Here is a 22,814-nt window from a genome sequence, read left to right as displayed (position 1 = left end):
ATATATATAAATGTCAGCAAAAGATCTGAACAGCCACTCACCAAAGAAGATACACAGATGGCAAATAAGTGTATGACAGGATGCATCACAGATCATTGCCAATTACAATTAAAGCAAGAACCAGATATCACTGCACACCTATGGGAATGGCTAGAATAAAATGTATGAAACAGATACCACCAAATGCCGGTGAGGATGTGGAGAAACGGCAACATTACTCATCGCTGTGATGCTCTGAATTCTGAGATTAACAAGAGGTGTGGCCAAAAACAAAAAACAAACAGAAAGCAATGGAAAGAACTGCAGTTTCAGCCCTACTCCAGGCTCCATGTAGAGCAGCACTTTGTCCTTCCCGCTCCCCCCGCCTCCTCTCTCCTGCTCACTGCTTCCCTCCCTTCTTCCCCTTCCTTCCCTCCCTTTCTCGCTTTCCCTAACCTCCCCCATCCTACATTCTTTTTCTCCCTTTTCTCGTCTTCCTCCCAATGCTTCTCCCCCTCCTCCCTCTCCACCCAGGCAACTCTCTGTTGCTTGTCCGTGTGTCCATCCACTGCCAGCTCCTCTAAGAGAGTGCCCACCCTGCACTGGGTCTAAGACCCGGCCACTGGGCAGACCTCTTAGGATCTCCTTGGGAAACACTGTTAGAACCCTCCCCCATCATCTGCCTTGTCTGAGAAGAATGGCCCATCTGGCCTTGGCCTTCCAGGATATTCCTTGGGTATCCCAAGTTTAGGGCTTCCCAGGTGGCACAACTGGTAAAGAACCCAGCTGCCAGCGTAGGAGAGGTAAGAGACAGAGGTTCGATTCCTGGGTGGGGAAGATCCCGTGAAGGACGGCATGGCAACCCACTCCAGTATTCTTGCCTGGAGAATCCCATAGACAGAGGAGCCTGGCAGAGTACAGTCCATGGGGTCGCAAGGAGTCAGACACTACTGAAGCGACTGAGTGTGCACACACCCATCCCAAATTAAAGTGATCCCTGGGTGTGCTTACCATAGATCCTAAACCTTGAGGTTCAGAACCTTGGATCTCGAAGGTGCCCATTAGCTCACCATGGGTTACCTGCAAGGAGTCCCCTCAGTTTTAACTTTCACCCAGGGTGCTCTCCTGAGCTATGGGCCCTCGGGCAAGCCAGCATTCCCCTTTGGGATGCCCTTGTCTCATCCATAAGCTGCGCCCGGGTCCCTCTGTCACTATCCTTCCACGAACAGACAAGTGTCCCAGCTTTCAGTGTTGAAAGCTGCCAGAGCGGGAGAGTGGGAGTCCAGCTGCTGGTCTCCGCTGAGCCCCAGAGAGGCCGCTCCTCCCAATGGACCCTCCGCAGCCCAGGGGCTGGTCCTCTGCTTCTTAGGCTCTGACAGAAGCCTGACTTCATCCCTTCCCCAGGGACGTTTAGGGCCTGTGGGCCAATCACACTAAATTCACAGCACTCTGATGGGCAACCCAGGAGGCCTAATGATTATTAATAATACTAATTAATCCTTATGAAGAAAGAGATAATCAGTTCTGATGGCTGGCGTGCTGTCTCTCCAAGAAGGCACGTCTGCGTGAGAAATGAATTCACTGTCGAAGGCTGGAGGGTCAGGAGAGAGGACAAAGGTCACTGCGGTATGACCCTGAGGGTTCAGAGGCTGTAGCATCCTGGAAGGCTCCTGAAGCCTCGGGACTGGAGGAGTCCTTCCCCTCCACCCACCCCCATCCCCCCCACCCCACAGCCCCCCACCCCCGTCCTAGAGCTACGGCCTCCATACTGCACCGTCCTCCGCATGAGCTGCTGGAGGTAACGGGCTGGGCAGTTGGGCCCCCACAGAGGGTACTAGATGCTCCCTCTGCCCTGGTGTGGTCATGCCCTCTGCCCTGCCAGCTCCAGCTCCGCTCTCTTCCGCCCACTCCCAACTCTCAGCAGCTGGCACCTGTGAGCATTCTCCAGCATCTCATCCTGGAAACCGTTGAGTTCCTGAGCCATTTGCATGCCAATGGCTGGATCTTGCAAGACTTGCTGCAGTCTCCAAGCTGACCTCAGACTGGTGTCATTGCAGCACCTGCAGGATGGAAAGCCCTTTCTCCCTCCCGTGTTGAGGCTGTACCCCAGACACTGTTCAGAAGGAGCTCTGGAAGCCAGCCTCTGTTCTCCAAAGAAAGGCGTGCAGAGCCTGCCACCTTGCGGCCACCTCTGGTCCTGCAGCAGTCCTGGCCAAACAGCACAGATGCCCCGCTCTCTCAGAGTCAGTGCAGAGTCTCTGAGATGCTGGGGGTGAAAAAAAATCCTAGGCTCTGTTTCCTTTCCTGTTTGTAGGACCCACAGTCCTGAGCCAGTAGAAGTAGGCCCAGGGTAAGAGACCCTGCCGCTGGCTGAGACGGGAGAAGGCAGAAGGCTGGAGCTGGGGAGGAAGCGGTGCTCACGGCTGGAACAGCAGCTTGTCGGGCCCATGGAGAGCCTGGGGCTGATGACATGGGCTGGGCAAAGCCAGAGGCCCTGTCTCTAACCCTACTGCCTTTCGTCCTGCGAGTCCCCACTGGGAAAAGGAGGGCTCTGGCCAGGTGACTCTGCAGGCCTCCTTCTGCTCTGACTCTGGTCTAGGCAGGACGTCATAAAGCAAGGGAGGGGATCTCTCACGTCACTGCCATTCTGGACGGCTTATCTCTTCACCTCCTTGGGGTGCTGCTGGTTTCCACTGTCTCCCAACTGGGGTCCAAGACAAGGAGCCCGCATCCATTAAACGTGCAAAGCTGCATCTGCAGAGCTGCTGGCTCTGACTCCTGACTCAGGGAGCACAGAGCCGGTCAACCAGGGCCACCCAGGGTCATCCACGCAGCCAGGAACAAGCTGTGTGTCTCCTGTGTGTCCTTAGAATGCCAGAGTTGAGTCTGGTTAATAAAGCAAGTGGTTGGGACTCCACCTGCCAAGCAGAAGACACTGGTTCGATCCCTGGTCCGGGAAGATCCCATGTGCTGCGGGGCAGCTAAGCCCATGTGCCGCAACTACTGAGCCCGTAGTCTAGAGCCCAGGAACCATGACTACTGACCGAGTCCTCCTGCCTAGAGCTGAGTGCTCCATAGCAAAGAAGCCACTGCGATGAGAAGCCTGCGTACCACAACTGGAGAGGAGCCCCCGCTCACCCCAACTGGAGAAAGCCCACACACAGCAACAAAGGCCCAGCACAGCCAAAAGTAAAAATAAAGCTCAAGTTCTGAAGCTTCACGGAGTTGTGATTAAATCCAGATACTGCCACTTACCAGCTGGGGAACTTTTAGAATCTCTTTAACCTTCCTAAGCCTCAGCTTTTCTCAACTATATAATGGGGATGAGGAGGCTATCGAGAGGATTAAGTGGGGTGATGTTTGCTGAGCGCCCTCCCAGGACCTGTGTGAGGCCAGTGTCTGTAAGTGACAGCTGTGATCACTGTTGTCTTTGTTCGGCTTCCACAGCAGGTGCATGCAATGCTCTGACAATGAGAATTAACATGTAAACATCTATTATAGACTGAATGTTCGTGCCCCCGCCAAATTCATATCGAATGCTAATCCCCAGTGAGATGGTATTAAGAGATGGGGCCTTTGGGAGGTAATTTGGTCATGAGGGTGAGGCCCTCAAAAACGGGATTATTCCTTGTAAGGGGAGTCCAGGGACTTCCTGCTGGTCCGGTGCTTAGGACTTGGCCTTCCAACACAGACTGCGTGGGTTCGACCCCTCGTCAGGGAGCTAGGATCCCAAATGCCTTGCGGCCCAGAAACCCAAACATAAAGCAGAAACACTATTGTAACCAATAAAGACTTTTAAATTGGTCCACATCCAAAAAAAGAAAAATCTTAAAAAGAAAAACGTTCAGAGAACTAGCTCTCTCTCTTTCTACCCCGAGAGAGCACAAGAAGAAGTCAGCAGTCTGAAACCCAGATGAAGGCCCTCACCAGAACACAACCATGCCAGCACCTGACCTCGGACGCGCAGCCCCAAAGCCAAGAGAAATGATGAATTTCCCTTGTTTACTAGCCATTCGGTCTATGGTCCTTTGCTATAGCAGCCCAAACTGACTCTGTCAGAAATTAGTACAAGACGTAGGGTGTTACCATAACAAATACCTAGAAATGTAGCAGCAGCTTTGGAAGCGAGTCATGAGTAGAAGCTTGGAAGAGGTTGGAAGCTCGTGCTGTAAGACACTAAGATCATCATGAATGGACTTTTAAAAGCAGTTCCGGCGAGGGCTCAGAAAGCAAACAGGAGGGACTTTGCTGGTGGTCCAATGGTTAAGAATCTGCCTTCCAATGCAGGGGATGTGGGTTCGATCCCTGGTCTGGGAACTAAGATTCCCCATGCTGCGGGGCAACTAAGCCTGAGCACCCAAATGAAGATGGAGTGCAGCCAAGGGGAGAAAAAAAAAAAAATAGGAAGGAAGAAAGGAAGACAAGAAAGAGGAGAGCTGAGGAGAACATGTCCATCTTCTGAAAGAATAAAAAAATAACCATGTAGAGAATGTTAGAAATATGGATGGTAAAGACCATTCTGGTGAGGTCTCAGAAACGAGGAGCATGCTACTGGACACTGAAGAAAAGGTGATCTTGTTCTAAAGTGGCAAAGAACTTGACTGAACTACACTCACGTTCTGGCCCTTTGCAGAAGGAGTAATTTGCAAGTGACAAAACCAGATGTTTAGCTGAGGAGATTTCTAAGCAAAGAGTTGCAGGAGAGGCCCCGGCCCTTCCTGACTGCTGAGATCAACATTCAAGAAGAGAGAAATGATTTGAGAATTATTAAGCAAAAAGGAACTCGAATGTAGAGATTTGGGAAATTCTCAGCCTATTCATACTGCAAAAACCGAAGAAATGTTTCAGAAGAGAACGCTGGGAGACTAGTGTGGGTGTGGATCGCGGGCTTCATCAGCCTTCCTAGAGGGAAAACTGTGAGACTGAACTGAAGGGGAGGAGATGAGAGGAAGAAAGGAAGGCTGGTGGACCTCTCAGATCTCACAGGATGGGACTATAGAGCTAATCCGATGTGAATGGGCAGTAGCCTTTAGGTCAAGGCAAGAATGACCGCAGAGGCAATTCACAGATCATCACAACTGCCTCGTCTGTTTCAAAAGTGGGTGGGGGGGGGTGCATAGCCTTGCTTTCAACAAGCCAGACAGCCTCTGCCCAAAGATGTGGAGGTGGGGCCGCTCAGCAGAACCATGAGGGACCTCCACCCATGGGTCCAGAAGACAGGACCTTCACCCCTAGTGGGTCTGGGGGGTAGAGCATCAAGCCAAAGAGGGTCCAGACCTTTCAAACCTTAAGATCCCATGAAGTTTGCATTGTAGGCTTCGGGTTTGCTTGGGACCTTCACTCCCTTCCTCTCTCCTATTTCTCCCTTTTGGAATGGAAAAGGTAAAATGGGTGGAAATGTCTGTCTTCTGCTTTGTCCCATCATTGCATTTTGGAAACACATACCTTGTCAGGTCTCACAGGTTCACAGCCAACAAGGGATTTTTGCCTTAGGATGGATCCTTCTTTGAGTCTCACCCACATCTGATTGAGATGATACCTCAGTGGATGAGGTTTAGCGTTGATGCTGGCACAAGCTGGGGGCTGGTGGAGTGAAACGAACATATTTTACATGAGAAGGACATAAATTGGGGGGAGTGGGGTCAGGGGCAGAATGTTATAAACTGTATGTGTCCTCCAAAAACTCGTAAGTTGACATCTGACCTCCAAAGTGATAGTATTTGGAGATGAGTCTTTAGGTCATGAAAGCGGGGCCCTCATAAAGAGGATTTGTGCCCTGATAAAAAGAGGCCAGAGAGCTCACTCTCTCTACCATGTGAGGACACAAGAATTTGGCAGCCTTGACCTGACCTTGCAGATCCCTTGACCTCAGAACTCCAGCTCCAGAACAGTGAGAAATAAATTCCTGTAGTTGAAGCCATCCCATTCATGGCATTCTGTTATAGCAGCTTGAACGGACTGATCATCATCCATAACAGAGGAGTCTTGGCATCTGTCATAGTCAGGTTGGGCCGCCGTAAGAGAAGCCATAGACTAAGCAGCTTAGACAACAGGAATTTATTTACTTCTCACAGTTCTGAAGGCTGGGAAGTCCCAGGCGAAGGTCCAGAGGGATCAGCTCCTGGTGAGAACCTCCTTCTGCTTTGCAGATGGCTGTCTCCTCTGAGTCCTCACACAGCAGAGGGACAGCTCTGATTTCTTTCTCTTCCTCTTCTTATAAGGCCACCAATCCTATGCTGGGGACTCCACACTCATGATCTCATCCAAACAAGTTACCTTACAAGGGCCCCACCTCCAGATACCATCACACAGGGGAATCGATTCCCACATATGAGTTTTCAGAAGGCACAAACTCTCAATCAATCCATACAGCTCCTAACTATAAACTCTAGATTTCTCCTCTGCAAACCTCCTTCCACACATTTGTCTCCTGTTGATCTGTCTTTATAGTGATGTGTACGCCAGGAAGATCCTGCCCTCACCTGGCCCCCTCCTGCACAGCCAGGAGCAGAGCAGCCCTGGTGCCCCCATGGAGAACAGGTCTGTGGTCTTCTTCCCCCTCTGACTCCTGCAACAGCACTGCCATGGGTGCAGCGGGCTGAAACCGCCAGTCGGCTTCTCTCAGCCCCAGCAGCCCCTCAGTGCAGTGGCTTCACAGACGGAACCCAGGGCAGGCCTCCACCTTGGCACCCCAGGAATTCCCTGGAATCTCTCACAGATGCCAACTCCCAGAGCTGAGGAAGTGTCCCCAGAGTCACTGGGGCCCCGTGCAGACAGAGTTGTTTCACATGCGTGCGTGCATGCTAAGTCGCTTCAGTCATGTCTGACTCTTTGCGCCTCCATGGACTGTAGCCCACCAGGCTCCTCCGTCCATGGGATTCTCCACACAAGAATACTGGTGTGGGTTGCCATGCCCTCCTCCGAGGGATCTTGCCAACCCAGGGATCAAACCCACATCTCTATGTCTCCTGCACTGGCGGACGGGTTCTTTACCACTAGCACCACCTGGGGAGCCTGAGTTGCTTCATATGCATGTGTGCTAAGTCGCTTCAGTCATGTCCGACTCTTAGTGACCCCATGGACTGTAGCCTGCCCGGCTCCTCTGTCCATGGGATTCTCCAGGCAAGAATAACGGAGTGGATTGCCATGCCCTCCTCCGGGGGATCTTCCCCACCCAGGGACTGAACCTGCGTCTCTTATGTCTCCTGCCCTGGCAGGCGGCTTCTTTAGCACTAGCACCACCCAGGAAGCCCATGTGTCCTTGTAAATTGATGTACCTGGGGCCACTAAAGGAACAGGAGCCAGGCCAGGGCAGTTCCATGTAGCCCACCAGCCCCACGCACAGTCCCCAGGTGGGAAGGGGTGGAGTGGATAGGCCTGGCCTCAGGCTGAGCAAAGCCGATGCGGCCCCTACCCCCAGTGCGTGTCTCCAGTGCCCTCTGACTAGACTACCCGCGAGCCCTGCTCCGCCCGGCAGGCCCTGCTCTTCTCCACAGGCTGCCCAGGGGTGAATTCCACCCACCACCACCCCCCACTCCACCCCTACACCCCCACTCTGGACAGAAGGCACAATTGCAGAGCTGCCCCCGCCTCCCTGCCCCACCCCTGCTCTAGCTCTTCTCGCTGAGCTGCAGTCAGAACACCAAATATTGCATGAGGTGATAAGCAACCCTCTGTTACATATAATCCTCCCCACCTTCTAAGGGAGTGGATACTGTCCATGCCCTGTGGAGTGACAGGTGTGAGGACGCATGCTTGCCAGAGCCAGGAGAGCACCTCGTTTGAATTTCTCAAGGAGGATTTTACGTCTAGGGGTTGCATGGAAAATGAGAAGGGAGAGGATCCTTGCATCTCTCCCTTTTTAAAGGGGAAAAGAAATCTCACTTCTTCCAAATCTCATTGGCCACAATCTAGTCACCTGACCACACATAGCTGCAAAGAAGGCTGGGAAATGTAGTATTCTGAATGTGGCAACTTGCTGGGCTAAATAGTGTATGGTTCTGTTTTTAAGGAGAGAAGGGGAAAGAGTTGCCTCTGTCTCAGGAGCAACTAGCTAAGGGCTAGCTAAGCAGCTCCTCCAGGGCCGAGATCATGGTCAGGCCCAAGGCAGGGAGGCCAGGGGGCAACTGGAACAACAAGGAGCTGAGGAAGCAGGAAGCTTCTGCAGGTTCCCAAAGCCTCGGGCAGGGCCTTGCGCTCACCTCCTGTGGGGGTGGGGGTGGGGGTGCAGTGGGGTCATGTCCTAGAGGATACAACACCTAAGCCAGGGGCTGAGGAAGGCAGGCCCACCCTAGAATGGGCTTGGTTTGTGTCAGTTAGAGGTTGGGCAGAGAGGTGGGGGTGAGGGGATGGAGGAGGTGATGAAAGCTTGTGCAGCCTTGTGAAGGTCTGGGGACGGAGCAGCCCAGAAGGAGGAGACGGCAAAGCGAAGGGCCAGAGGCCGGAAGGAGCCTGGTCTATCAGAGAAACAGGGTGGCTGGAGTGCAGTGAGCAGCCTAGATCACACAGGAAGGGTCCAAATTTCATCCCAAGGCTGATAAGAAGCCACGCAGGGTTTGAGCCAAAAGACCAGGCGCCACGTGCCTCGCGTGGGTGCAGGTGGCTTGCTGCACAGGCTGCAGAGAAGCGGGGGTGAGAGCAGATCCAGCTATGAGCAAGGAAAAGTGCCCTGGAAAGGTGAATCCCAGGGCCAAAGGTCAAGCATGGTAAAGTGTGGTGTGTCATTGTCCCCAGCATCCCAGAGAGGCCAGTGTCGTCCGTCCCTCTCACAGGGGACAGCCAGACGGACTCCGACATCCTGGCCTTCATCAAGGCCAGACATAACATCCTGCAGAGGACAGGTAAGAGCCCCTTCCCCGGCAGCTCCTCCAGGGCCAAGGTCATGGTCAGGCCCTAGGTTGGTGGCGGTGGGGGAGCGCGGTGTGGAGAAAGCTGGAACAACAGGGAGCTGAGGAAATAGGAAGCTTCTGCAGGTTCCCAAAGCCTCGGGCAGGGCCTCAGGTCACCTCCTGCATTGCCACCACTGCCTCCTCCTGGAGACAGCCCCAGAAGGCAGCCTCGGACACACCGAGACGGGCCAAGGGGATGGCCGGCCCAGGGACCCCTGCCTGCGCCTCTTGGCAAAGAGTCCCTCCATCCCCAGTCTTTAGGATGATGTCTGGTCGCCTGTCCCCAGAGCCAGCTCCCCTCCGTCTGCCCGCTCCAAACAGGAAGGGCTGACTGACGGCTTGGAGCTCGTTCAACATCCAGGTCGTAATCTTACTCTTCTGTTGGAGCCTGGTTCTTGCCAGCAAGTTGTAGGTGTGAACACCACTTGAAGGCCCAGGCCCGAGGACATGGGAACAGCCAGAGAAGAAATATGCAGTGTGTCAGGAGCTGGAAGAGAAAGAGAAGGCCCAGCCTGGCCTCCGTCACTGGCCTCCCCCGCTTCCTCATGGCCCCTGCCCTCCTGCGTGGACAGGACTTCTTCCCTCTCCCTGGAGACCCGTGGGACCAGCCTCCGTCCGGGGCCCCTGACCCCAGCCCTCCTTTTAGTCTTAGCCTCATCTCAGTAATCCAAAGGCTACTCGTCTGGCTTAGCGTCGCTTTCACATGACCACAAGGCACCAGACGGGTTAGGGTTAGGGTTAGGGTTAGAAAAATTTGGATTCGGATTGAGTACTCTCCAAGCCACGCCCCCCCTCCCCCACCCCCCCCACTCATCCCCCAAATACTCTAATGATACGTATCAGACACAGAGCAATACCAGACAGCCAGTCGGTAAATGAGCACTGTGTTTATTAGACATCTTCTGTATGCCGGGCACTGTACCAGTGCTGGGGCCGTATCAGTGAACAAGACTGAAGCCCTTGACAGGCTGGAAGGAAGGAGAGAGACTGTGAACACATCCCAGAGACATAAGATCATCCTCGGTGCCAATGAGAGCTCCGAAGTAGCTGGAATACGTGATGCATAGAGATCCCCAGAGAGATGCTTTTATCTGGGAGGGGGGAAGGGGGAGACTCAAAACTGAGGCCTGAGAGTGAGGATGATGCAGCCTCGTGGCTCTGGGGGCCAGGGTTCCACTCACTCTGGGAGGAGCAGCAGGGGGCCGGCCCAGAGGGGAAGGACTCAGCATGGTCACAGGGTGGGACAGAGACTAGCACAGCTGGGGTGGGGGACCCCACAGGCCTCCTGGGCTTGGCTTCCACTCCAGGAGCGAGTGGTGGGAACTCAGGGAAGAATTGAAACCATAGCGTGATGTCGTCTGACCAGTGGTTTGGAAAGCTCACTCCGGCCACAGAGTGTCGTGCAGGCCACGGAGGACCAGGAGCCAGTGGTTCTCAGGGAAGTACCTTCCTGGGAAGGTCTGGATGGCTCGGACCTACTGCCGCCTGCACGGGACACATGGGGGTCACGAAGATTTGTTTATACACTGAAAGGAACAGCCCAGGAAGGGGGTGAAAAATGGAAGGGGTTTTATGATGTGGGAAAGAGGACCAGAATGCAAGAGAAAATTCTTTGAGGAAGTTGACGGAATAATGTCCAGGATGTAAGTGGAGGGAGCATTGTTCTTGGAGCTAGGAGACACCCCCACCCCCCAGAACAAATTCATAAAATTCAACCATCATTTGTCCCATCCAAAAGTCTACAAATAAGCAATATTTTAAAGTTCCATTTACTCAGCTTTGGTTTCACACATTAGCGATGTGACGCTCCAGCCCACTCCAAAGAGAAAAGGCAGACATCCAAGGTCTATGGCAGGAGGGCATCTTCCCGCTGACACCAGGCCTGGCTGATGCAGGAAACTGGGTCAAAGACTGGGGCACTCTTGGGTTTGTTTTTTTTTAACTATTTATTTTTATGTATTTATTTTATTTGGCTGCAGCAGGTCTTCGTTGCAGCACGCGGGATGGTCCATTTCCATTGTGGCACACGGAATCTTAGTTGCTTACATGCACGATCCTAGTTCCCTGACCAGGGATCGAACCCGGGCCCCCTGCATTGGGAGCAGCGTGGAGTCTTAGCCACTGAGCCACCAGGGAAGTCCAGCTGGGGCGCTTTCATTATGATGTTTAGAGCAGGTTACCAGTTATGTTTTCTTCATGAACATTATTCCATGTGGTGCCCTCAACATGCCTGTAAGGCGCACAGAACCACGAGTGTGATTCCCCCCTTTTGACAGGAGAGGAAGCTGAGGTACGCCCCCCACCACCCACCGCCCCCGACTGCAATGGCAGAGCCAGGAGAACCCAGGCCTCCCGCGCTCCGCTGGGCCGAGCCGTCTGGAAAGCCAGCTTGCTGAGGGTGTTTTCCCTCAGCCTCCACCCTCCCTGCAGCTGGGGAGCTTGGTTCTCCAAATAAACGGCAGCCTGGAAGTAATTCATCAAAACAAACACAAGTTCGAGGGTTCAGTTTTTATTCCCCAAGGGGAGGAAAATAATCCCAGGTTCTTAGTGACCGCGGGGCCCCAGGGAAGCTGAAGACAGGGTGACAAAGGGCCCCCCTCTGGCGAGGTCGGGGCTGCAGAGCAGCAGGTGCAGTCTCCCCCCGCCCCCGACACACGGCAGATGGCCCGGGTCCACCATGCTGCGCTGTCTACACAGCCCACTTATCAGGCCTCCCTGTGGGCAAACACATGGGCTGGGCCCAGGCACCTTGCCCTCCCCTCCGCAGCCAAAGCAAACACTGCCCGTCCCTGCCCTGGGCTCCTCTGCTCTTAATTCAGTGGCGCTGTCTGGCGGTGCTCCTTCACAAGTGCTCATTATGGGGGATTTGTGACCGTCAGCCAAGGACCAAGAGCCCGGAAAGGGTGATTTAGCCGGCTCTTAGGCTTCACCAAGGGCCAGGATGAATCTGTTTGATTTAGGATTCCTGGGGAAGCTGTGGAGCGTTCCAATCCCTGCCAGGGGCACACGTGGACAGGTATATCTTCCCCGGAAGGGGCATTAGTCATCCATGGTGTCAAAGCTGCTGTTTCTAGCTGCCAACAGTGGCTTCGAGAGTGGAGAAAATAAGATTAACCCCTTTCTAGAATCTTCCTTAATCCCTGAGTTTGGAAGAATGTCTGTCTGGAACCTTGATGTTTGCTGTGACCCCCCATGACCACAATGCCCTCTTCTCCAGCCAGGAGGAGAACCCCCAAAGCCCCCCAGTCCCCCTAGCCCCAGCACTTCCGCTCTGAGAAGCCCCTGGTCTCTCCTTCCATCAGGAGCCCTCCCAGGGAAACGGAAACAGCACAGATCTGGGAAGGAAGAGACCGGAACATAAGGGCTGTCCGTCTCGGCCTTGGGCGACCCTGGGCCGCTCACCTCCTCCAGCCTCCCTGTCACCCCTGTCAGGTCCGGATTCCACCTTTGCCCCGGTGGGCAGCTCTCCTGAGACAAGGTCCACAAAGTTCCCTCGTAACCTGCTGAGCGCCAGGGAGCCATCAGCGGGGAAACTGGCCTGTGTGTTGAGACCTGATCTAACGCGGTGAGGTGTGGTGGTGGTTTCAATGGTGTAGCGGTGCCCTCCACCCTGGGAATCCACAGTCACCAGCCTCGACTGGTAGCTCCATTACTTAAATGAGGTTCATAGAGAATGAACGGGAACCGGGACATTTGTTGTGAATGGAGGTCGATCTGTGTGAGAGGCTATGTCTTTGAATATCGTGCACTCTGAGCCCAGCACTGGGCCCTTTCTTCTCAGCCCCACCCTCACCCCCAGTCCTCACCGCAGGCAAGTGTCTGGGGCGGGGAAGCAGGGACAGCCCTAGTGGGGAGCTGGCTCCGGCTCTGTGCTCCTTACCAGGAATCCTGGCCCAGGACGCTTCTCAGTGGTGCAGAAGAAGCCTCAGACCCATGACTTGGTCCACAGCCACATGCCTCGTGGTCCCCAGTACCTGCCCTCGCCAACTCTCGGGACAGAGAGATGAAAGCAGCGGGTTTGGGCCTGGCCATTCAGATTCTGATGTAATCCATCCTGAGAGTGGCCTGGGTATGAGGATTTCTAAGGGTGCCCTAGGGAGAAGGCAGTGGCACCCCACTCCAGTACTCTTGCCTGGAAAATCCCATGGACAGAGGAGCCTGGTGGGCTGCAGTCCATGGGGTCGCTGAGGGTCGGACACAACTGAGCGACTTCCCTTTCACTTTTCACTTTCATGCATTGGAGAAGGAAATGACAACCCACTCCAGTGTTCTTGCCTGGAGAATCCCAGGGACGGGGGAGCCTGGTGGGCTGCCATCTACGGGGTCGCACAGAGTCCGACACGACTGAAGTGACTTAGCAGTAGCAGTAAGGGTGCCCTTTCCAACCTGCACCAGAGCTGGGGGAACCTTGGGTCCAGAGTGACTAGAACACATCACCTTCCCACGCTCTGGTGTGTCTGACTTTCTTCCTGGTCTAGGAGTCAAATTATGACAGCCAGGAATGTCTTAAAAATAAGGACTGGGCTTCCCTGGTGGCTCAGTGGTGAAGAATCTGCCTGCCAATGCCGGAGATGTGGGTTCCGTCCCTGATCCAGGATTATCCCACATGCCACAGAGCAGCTAAGCCCAAGCACCATAACTACGAGCCTGTGCTCTAGAGCCCAAGAGCAGCAACTACTGCACCCATGAACCCTAGAGCCTGTGCTCTGCAACAGGAGAAGCCCCCGCAGGAGAAGCCCACGCACTGCAACTAGAGAGGAGCCCCCACAGAGAAGTCCGAGAAGCAATGATGACCCAATGCAGCCAAAAATTAAATAATTTTTGTTTAAATAAATAAGGACATCTCAGGACTTCCCTGGTGGTCCAGTGGCTAAGAATCCACCTGCCAGTGCAGGGGACACAGGTTCTATTCCTGGTCCAGGAAGATCCCACATGCTGTGGAGCAACTAAGCCCACGGGGCCGCAACTGCTGAAGCCCACGCCCCCAGAGCCCGTGCTCCGCAACAAGAGAAGCCGGCATAATGAGAAGCCCACACACCACAAATACAGAGTAGCCCCCGCTCAGCACAACTAGAGAAAGCCCGCACAGAGCAGTGAAGACCCAGTGCAGCCAAAAATAAAAGTTTTTACATTAAAAAAAATAATAATAAGGACCATCTCCATTGAGTTAGACAGTGAAGTCCACGGAACTAGATCTGGCACACAGAACTAAATTTGGGGATCAGGGTTCACAGCCTTGAATTGTTTTCAACATCTTCCGCCCTGTTACCCCACATCCTCTGCGTCGCAGAAAATCACCGACTCCCCCTCCGGAAGAGCGAGCCGGCCACGCCCACACCCCCTACTGCCAGGTATCCACGTCCACACCTGGATGCTGCAGCCGCCTCATCTCTCTGTCTGATGCAGTTTTTTAAAAAATACCGTGTTCTTTACCCAAGGATCTTCAAAAATTCTTATTATGGTAGCCAAACTTTGAGCAAATTAACTGCATATCCCCCATATTAGTTCTCATACTTTTCTGGGTCCAGTGAGTCTGAGTGGGGCCCAAGAGTCTACACCTCTTAACAAGCTCCTGAAGATGCCCGTCCCACAGGTCAGTGGGCCCCGCTTTGCAAAGCAAGGAGCCACACTAGCTATTTGGCTTTTTCCAGGTACCTGGTCTACTCCAGCAATTTGGAAGTGAGAAAAGTGAGGCCCAGAGAACAAGCATGTTTTACCCAAAGTCACACCATGGGTTGGGGACCATCCTGGCTAGAACCCAGGGGTCATGCTTCTTAGGCCAGAGAACCCTTTCTCCATGCCCCGCCATGGGAAGCTTCTAGATGGGGCCACATGGTCAGGAGGAAACGTCATGGAGTATAATGAATACCTGGGGCAAAAAGCAAGGAGTGAATCTGCAAGAATGAAACAGGTGTGTCAGCGAAAACCGCAGAGCAGGAAAGTGAGTGTGGGTCCTGGCTTGGGGTGATGAGACTTTTGCGAAGAGCAAAGCAGGCAGGCATTTCCTACAGTGTTTGGGGAGTAGACACAGCCCCCTGGGAGTAAGGCCGTGAGCGGCGCGCCACCTGACACCCACGGGGGGTGATCCGAGAGGTCCGTGACCCAAGCAGAGCCTAACCGAGACCACCCGTCTCCTTTTAGGTTTCCAGTAAGCACCCCAGTGCATTGTGGCAGCAAGAACGGACTCCAAAGGGCTCAGCTCCAGCAGCGATCTGTGGACTGCTGGAAGCAACTGGTGACCTGGATCCCAGTCGGGAGGCTGTGTTTCTTTAAGGATGGAGCCCTGGATGCTGCCAGTGGGGCTGGGGCCAGGCTTACAGTGCTGTCCTTGCTGTGGGTGCTGGAGCCGTGGGCAGCCAGGCAGCGCCGGGTTCTAGGGGTGGAACGAGCGCTTTAGCTCACCCTTGCTGTGGTCTTACACACAGACGACTACAAGCCTTTGAGGTCATGAAACAGTACCATCCTAGCGCAGTGGCAGGGAAGCTCATACTGGTAGAAGGAGGCAGAAATGATAATAGGCTATCTTTAGCTATGGGGTTGGCCAAAAAGTCCATATGGGTTTTTCTGTAACATCATACAGGAAAATTCCAAATGAACTTCTCGGCCAACCCAATATTTTCCCGCCACTCCCCTGCCCCAGCCCCTGGGTGAGACGCCCCGGAATGGCTGGGGCAGCCTCACAGCAGGTCAGACCATAGGCAAGGCAGTGGAGAGCAGCAGGGCATCTGGACGGCCAGCCCTGCCCTCTCAGGCCAGACCCCGCACCATCACTCTCGTGGTCCAGATGACCCACGGGCGACACCTGAATCAGCTGCATCTCCAGGGAGCCACCCCTACGGCAGCACCCGGAGGGCAGTGGGTGGCTCCCGGGAGCTCTGCTGAGAATCGCAAGGAGCAGTGTGGGCACCTTGGGCCTCACCTTCACCCCATGCCTCGGGGCTCGGCAGGGTTTGGGCCAATTCTCCCCGCTCCCATGGGGGAACGTGTCTCAGGGAGCCCTCTCAGCACTCCAGGCTCAGGTCCAGTGGAGGGTGGGCCACCCCTCAGAGGCCCTTGTGGGGACTGCCACCCGCCTCAGGACGCTGGCAGTAGGTCCAAGCCAGCTGAAGTGGGGTGGACGGGGGGAAGGGAGGGACCCTGGAAATTCAGCTAACCGAATAAAAGCACTTGTCCACCGCCCTGTCACCTCTGGCCCATGAGTCGCCCTGGGGAGGGAGCAGAGAGAGAGTACGGCATAGTCAGTTTCCACACCCACCCACCACCCACCCCCCACCCCGGACCCTTTCAGGTCTGGGTAACAGGATCATTCAAGAGAAGCTAGGTGATTACATTTCAAAGCTAGACAGAGCTCCTCTGACCCACACCCTTGTTTATAACATTAGAAAACTGAAGTGGGGGGAGCTTTCCTGGTGGCTCAGTGGTAAAGAATCCACCTGCCAATGCAGGAGACACAGGTTCCATCCATCCCTGGTCCAGGAAGACCCCACATGCCGAGGAGCCGCTAAGCCCGTGAGCCACAGCTCTTGAGCCTCTGCTCTAGAGCCCAGAGCCGCAGCTACTGAAGCCCCTGTGCCCCGCGACAAGAGGAGCCACCGCAGTGAGAAGCCCCAGCACCGCAACTAGAGAGCAGCCCCGGCTCCCTGCAACTAGAGAAGTCCGTGTAGCAACAAAGAGCCAGCACAGCGAAAAATAAATGAATAAAATTATTTTTAAAAAAGAAAGAAAAATGAAGTGAACGGGAGGTCCTGGTTGTTAATTATACAGCCAGTTAGTGGCAGAGGTCCCCTCCTCAGGCAGCTTTCCCTGATCACGCCCACTAGAGGGACACCCCCACCCTGGTCACCCTCTATCCCGTCACTCTGTTATCTTTTCATCACTACCTGACAGATTTCAGATCTTTATTTGCTTTTCTTTTTTCCCCTTTATTGGCCATGGTGCACGTCTTGTGGGATCTCAGTTCCCCAACAAGGATTTGAACCCAGGTCCTCGGCATTGAGAGCAAGCCGTCCACTGGCCTGCCAGAGAATCCCCTGCTTGCTTCTTCTCTAATGGCCTTCAGAGCCCACCACCGCCAAGCCTAAAAGCCCCACAACAAGGGATTGTTTGTCCTGCCCGTCACTGTGTCCCCAGCAATATGTCCTTAGTTCACGAGTGACAGAGTCAGAGCCATGCTCCTGCTTCTTGGGCCCCCGTGACCTCCCCTGGGCCCACGTGGCATGTGGCAAATCCTTGGGAAAGTCCACGGAACCAGTGAGGGGGCACAAATTGCCCTCACAGCCTGATTCTAGAAGCCTCCCCAGGAGCCCGCAGGGCACAAACACGCTCTTTCTCTCTCTCTCACTCTCTCTCTTACGAGCCCCGAGGATGGCATGCAGTGGGCCAGGCTCCCTCAGAAACAGACTCAAAGTACCCCGCACACCTGGGTACCCAGCCCTCTGGAACTGGTTCGTCTGCGGACTATAGTGCTCCTGCCCAGAAGTCACCTCCCAGACCCAAAGGCCTCGTTGACAGGGATGTGTGACATGGCCCCACGCAGAGCGCAAACTCCCCTCCTAGAACAGTCGCTGACCAGAGAGGAAAAGACGAGAGGAACACAGACAGCCCCCGAAGTCGCCCCCTCCCCACAGAGGCCGGCTTCTGACATGGATGGCCCCTCCCCCGATGCAACTTCCCCTCAGCCCTGTGGGCCCTGCAAATGGGAGGAGCAGAGGAAACGTTCTGGAAAGACCCTCCAGCAGGGTCTTTCCGCACCGGGCATCCGCAATCCGCACCGGGTTCTGGAGAGCCAGCCGTGAAGAGGTCCAGAGTATCTGAGTTCACTCCAGGCCGAAATGTGGAGTTTTCCCAAAACGTCTTCCGGAAAGCGGCCTGGCCAGTGACTTCCCACCCAGGTCCTACTAGGACCGAACTGGCTCTGCCAGTCCCGTGGCAGGAAGTGTTAGGAGAAGGGAGGCTTAGAATGTGGCTCTCTCTGATCTTGGAAAGGCCCGGGGGGTGGGGTGGGGAGCCGTGGTTAGAAAACAGAGAAGCTGTGGTAGACTGAATGCTGCTGCTGCTGCTAAGTTGCTTCAGTCGTGTCCGACTCTGTGGGACCCCACAGACGGCCTCCTACCAGGCTCCTCTGTCCCTGGGATTCTCCAGGCAAGAACACTGGAGTGGGTTGCCATTTCCTTCTCCAATGCATGAAAGTGAAAAGTGAAAGGGAAGTCGCTCAGTCGTGTCCGACTCTTCGTGACCCCATGGACTGCAGCCTACCAGATTCCTCCATCCATGAGATTTTCCAGGCAAGAGTACTGGAGTGGGGTGCCATTGCCTTCTCCGGGTAGACTGAATAACTCGCCTTAATTCTTCACCCGCTGTGTAACAGAAACAGGCATCCAAAGCACTGGCCATGGCCTCATCAGGGCAGAGTATGCCTCCTTCCCTCTTCAGTTTGGGCTCGGCCCTGCGACTTGCTTTGGTTAGTGGGGAGGACATTGGCAGTTACGGTACAAGCAGAGGCGTGAAATGTGCCGCCTGGCTGGGCCTGCCTCTTGCCAGGCTGGTGATCTCTGCTTGGCAAGAACATGCCCTGGGCAGGCACTGCCCCCTTGAGCCCACACCTCAGAACACGCAGCGAGCCAACCTGGGCCCAGGCCTCAGCCTGGAGTCGAGCCCCGCAGCACTGGAGCCTGGATTCCCCATCAGGTGGCCCAGGTCTGCTGAGCCTTAGCTGACCTGAGGACCCATACTCCTGAGAATAAATGCTGGCTGTCATTAGCCACTGAGACTTGGCAGGGTGGGGGTTCTGACTTGCTATGAAGCATTAACTGTAGCAAGAGCCACAGGAATTGAAACCCAGAGATCGTATGTGAACAGACCCAGAGTTTCTCAGAATTTGTTTCCTTCCTTCTATGCCGCCTATCAAAAGGCACTCGGGGGTTTCCGTGCCGGTCCAGTGGTTAAGATAACGCCTGCCAACACAGCGGCCATGGGTCTGTTCCCTGCTCTGGGAAGATCCCACATGCCACAGAGCAACTAAGGCCGCGCACCTCGACTACCGAAGCCCGTGCCTAGAACCTGTGCTCTGCCACAAGAGAAGCCACCGCGACGAGAAGCTCGAGCACCGTAAGGAAGAGTAGCCCCCACTCACTGCCGCTGGAGAAAGCCCACACACAGCGGCGAAGGCCCAGCACAACCAAGAAATAAAATGCACTAGTAGTAAAGTCACTCCGTCGTGTCCAGCTCTTGCGACCCCATGGACTGTAGCCCGCCAGGTTCCTCTGCCCATGGGATTCTCCAAGCAAGAATACTGGAGTGAGTTGCCATTTCCTTCTCCAGGGGATCTTCCCGATGCAGGATCGAACCCGTGTCTCCTGCATTGCGGGCAGATTCTTTACCGACTGAGCTAGGAGGGAAGCAGGCACGTGAGAGTAGGTTGTATGGAGCTGGCACTTTTGGCCACGATAGAGCAACAGAGACCTGATTCAGCCTCCTGCACTAAGCGGCTGAAAACGAGGCAAGACACATAAAACAAGGGTTTTCCGACATGCGACCAGAGGCACTACAAGACCTGGAACCCCAAGAGAAGAGAAACTAGTGAGGTGAGCCCTCTAGTCGCCTATGTGCGGGCAGGCTGGCAGTGCAGGAGGTAACCTCCCCATCAGCCCTCAGCTGGTAGGGATGGGAGTCGGGAGCTAAACACCCCACCCTCCTTCCGCCCCGTGGGACAACTCTGAGTGAGCCCTACACAGGTCGTGCCCCCCTGGGTGCCCACAGCAGCCACCTGCCCCATCACATGTGCGGGGCTGCCCACATTTCTCCCCTGCCCCTCTTCCCCGCTCTCTCGGAATCCCTTCCTGGGCTCACTTTCCAGATAAACCATGCACACCCACATCTGGTCTCAGAGTCTGCTCCAAGGTCAATCCAACTCAGGCAAGGACATCTATTTGAGAGTCATGGCAGGGGGCTCTTGCATCAAGCTCTCTGGGCTGATGAGAATGGGAGTCCCCCCAACTTCAACTAGAGCCCCCCTCTCAACCTTGCTACACACTGGGGCTCAGGGAACGATCTCTCATGAGAAATGAATCCCACTGCCCCAGTAAACAATGGAATCTTCTGAACGAGGTCAGTAACAGGTGGGCTTGTCTGATTGTCCATCTTCAGCCTCCTTCCCCTTGGCTTTCCCCACACCCTGGGGGCCACACAGCCCAGCGGAACCTCCCCTGACTCTCTGGCCAGCAGGGCACTCACCCATACGGCCTGCCTCCCACACCCTTCACAGTGGGGACACCACCAGGAGCCCAGACAACCACACGCCGGGCTTGTGGCTCTGGCCCCATGTGCCACCATGTAGGTGGGCACCGTTAGGGCAGCAGGACCTGAGACCGGAGCGCTCCACCTGCCCTTTCCCCTGCAGGGGACGCACCTGAGCCAGGTGGGCCTCAGCCCCTCCCCTGAGCTCTGGTCCGTGCCTTTCTCATTTGTGCAGATGCACGCCTGTCGAGAAACTCCGTGAGCAAATACCAATGTTGGACGGCGGCTGGGCGAGCTGGCCTGCCCTGCCCTCCGGGCTCATTCAGACGGAAAGAGACCCACATCCAGCTGCTCTGTTTGCCCTGCATCCTCTGGCCACTGTACATGAAATTGATTGCGGTGGGGGGGAGGGTTGTTTTTCTTCTTTTTTCCTCCAATCTCCTTATTAGTTCAGCCTCAGAAGGTCCCTTATCACTGCCGGATGTCAGGCCACACTCTGCCAACAGGCCTGGCCACGTTAGACTCTCCATTAATTGATTTTGCCCTCCCACCTTGGGGAAGCACAAATTGGCGCTTCCCATTAGGAGCAGTAATTCCCTGAAAAGGATTATAAATCATGCCCTGTGTCCGTCCATCGCTCCCAGCAGAGTGGCGCCCACGTGGGGAGGTGTCATGCAGGCAGGGACCATGTCTGATGGGCAGGGGAGGTCCCTGCAGGCCTGAAGTTTCCCTCCTAAACCTGGCCAGGCCAGGCCACAGCCAGGCAGGGGAGCAGCCAAGGCAGGTGCCAGCACATAGAGGGCACCCAGCTCACATATTCTACGAGTGAAGCAGAGGCAGGGCAGGCACTGGCTCTGGAGTGGGGCGTGCTTTGGGGACCGATCGAGCTGAGCTCCCGGCAAGTCCACCATGAAGGCTCCATCCTTTAGCTCTGTGGTCCCCTTAAGCTGGAAGAGCTCCTGGGAAAGGCTGTCTTGAACTCCAGCCAGGTGGCTCAGACAGTAAAGAAGCCGCCTGCATTGCACGAGTCCAGGGTTCGATCCCTGGGTCAGGAAGATCCCCCGGAGAAGGGAATGGCTACCCGCTCCAGTATTCTTGCCTGGAGAATTCCATGGTCAGAGAATCTGGCGGGGTACAGCCCAGGGGGTCACAAAGAGTCAGACACAACTGAGCAACACACACACAATGCCCTGTGAGAGGAAACAGCAGCAGCGGGGAGAAATGGGGCGAGGCCCTCAACAGGGGGTCCCCAAAGGAGTGGGGGTCTTGGCCCACAGGGAGCCTGGCATCCTTCCTGTCCAGGCCGTGAGGGAGCCCTGTCCACCTGCAACAGACGGCCCTCCCCACTGTGCTCGCCCATGTTCCGCCTCCCTTTCCTTCCACCTGAGAACCACCACCATCACCTGCAGACCGTGCCCAGACTCAGCAAGGATATTCGCACAGAAGAGGTTGCTAAGACCCGCCCGAGTCCCCAGACAGAAGCACATGAGCTTTCCAAATGGTAAAGGAGAAATCTTCACATACTGAGCTTCTCCCAGGCAATAAAATGGGATTTTATTATCACACGCCTGGCAGGTGTGTAAGCATAACCCTAGCTTAGAGCCAGGACCGAGGGCGAGATGTGTGACCCAGATGCTTGCTTCTGCCCCAGGACCAGCCAGCCTCCCAGCATGGTGCTATCTGGGAAAGCTCTGGGTGTGAGGAGGGCCTTACAGGAGACAGCTGTGGACGCCCAGGTGGCCTCAGGGACCCAGAGCCAGCACCTGCCACCCCCAGACAGGGCCCTGACTGAACCTTGAACTTATCTAACCATTGAGAAGTAACAATCCCTAACTGTGGCTTAAACAAATCAGGCTTAGGTTTCAAGCCCATTTACATCTAGAGGTAGGCGTGTGCAGGAATCAGCTGAGCATCTTTTCGATGCTCGTGACCTTTCCTGCAAGGACACGGGGTGGCTGAGCAGGGGCCAGCATCTGTGCATTCAGGGCAGACCACCCTTGGTTCGGATGCAGCACCCTCAGCCCACTCCTCCGCAGCTGTCTCTGTTCACATCTAATTGGCCAGAACCAGGTCTCGGGGCAGGGAGGGCGGCCCTGCTGAAAGGGAGCTCCGAAAGTGGGTACGAGGGGCAGGCGATCCCCTGATCCCCTCCCCCTCTCTGGGCCCCTCTCCTCCGCTTTCAAGTGTTTGCTTCTAATGGCCTGGCTGCACCTGGGGCTCCTCGGTGGACTGTCCACAGGCTCCCGGAGCCATTCTGCCTGCAGATGAAGAGCTAGAAATGCCAGAATGACTGCCTGGGTGGGGACGATGATAGCCTGGCCTCCCTGCCTCCAGGGGACTAACTGGGTGCACTTCACCCATCAGGACTCCCCAGAAACCAGGGGAGGACAGAGCTACGGTGCTTTGTTTAACCCCCTATGGGTCTTCACTTACTTCACTGCCCGTACATAAAGCACCCTCGCAGGGCTGTTCCTGAGACAGTGAGGAGTGGGATTATCATGATGGGTGAGATCAGCCAGGCTCCACTGCCTGGGGCTGACATGTACAAATGTGGGGCTCTGTTCGTCGAGAAGGAGGGAAAAGCTATCGGCGTGGCAACTCATGTCTGCGGGTGCAGCTCATTACAGGAAACACCAGAGAACACAAGCAGATTATACTGACAACCCTCTCACACTGCTGGTGGGGATGTAAAATGGCACAGCTACTTTGGAA

The 22,814-nt window shown here is 55.1% G+C and overlaps 1 protein-coding gene across 1 annotated transcript in view; it reads left to right on the top strand.

Moving 5' to 3' along the window:
• KIF6 (kinesin family member 6) overlaps positions 1-9,401 on the top strand; it is a 410,786-nt gene extending 401,385 nt beyond the window's left edge. Inside the window, 4 exon segments of the mRNA XM_086369695.1 lie at positions 6,430-6,519; positions 8,713-8,863; positions 9,129-9,233; positions 9,235-9,401. Of these exon segments, the coding sequence (XP_086225821.1) occupies positions 6,430-6,519; positions 8,713-8,863; positions 9,129-9,233; positions 9,235-9,279 (391 nt within the window). The 3' untranslated portion in view covers positions 9,280-9,401.
• Positions 9,402-22,814: the final 13,413 nt, after the last annotated feature.

This window comes from Bos grunniens, chromosome 23 (genome assembly GCF_055505025.1).
Source record: "Bos grunniens cultivar Pamir isolate PY7600 chromosome 23, Bosgru_T2T1.0, whole genome shotgun sequence".
NCBI classification, from domain to species: Eukaryota; Metazoa; Chordata; class Mammalia; order Artiodactyla; family Bovidae; genus Bos; species Bos grunniens.
Note: the sequence above shows the minus strand (reverse complement) of the source record. Positions and strands in the feature narration are given on the sequence as shown.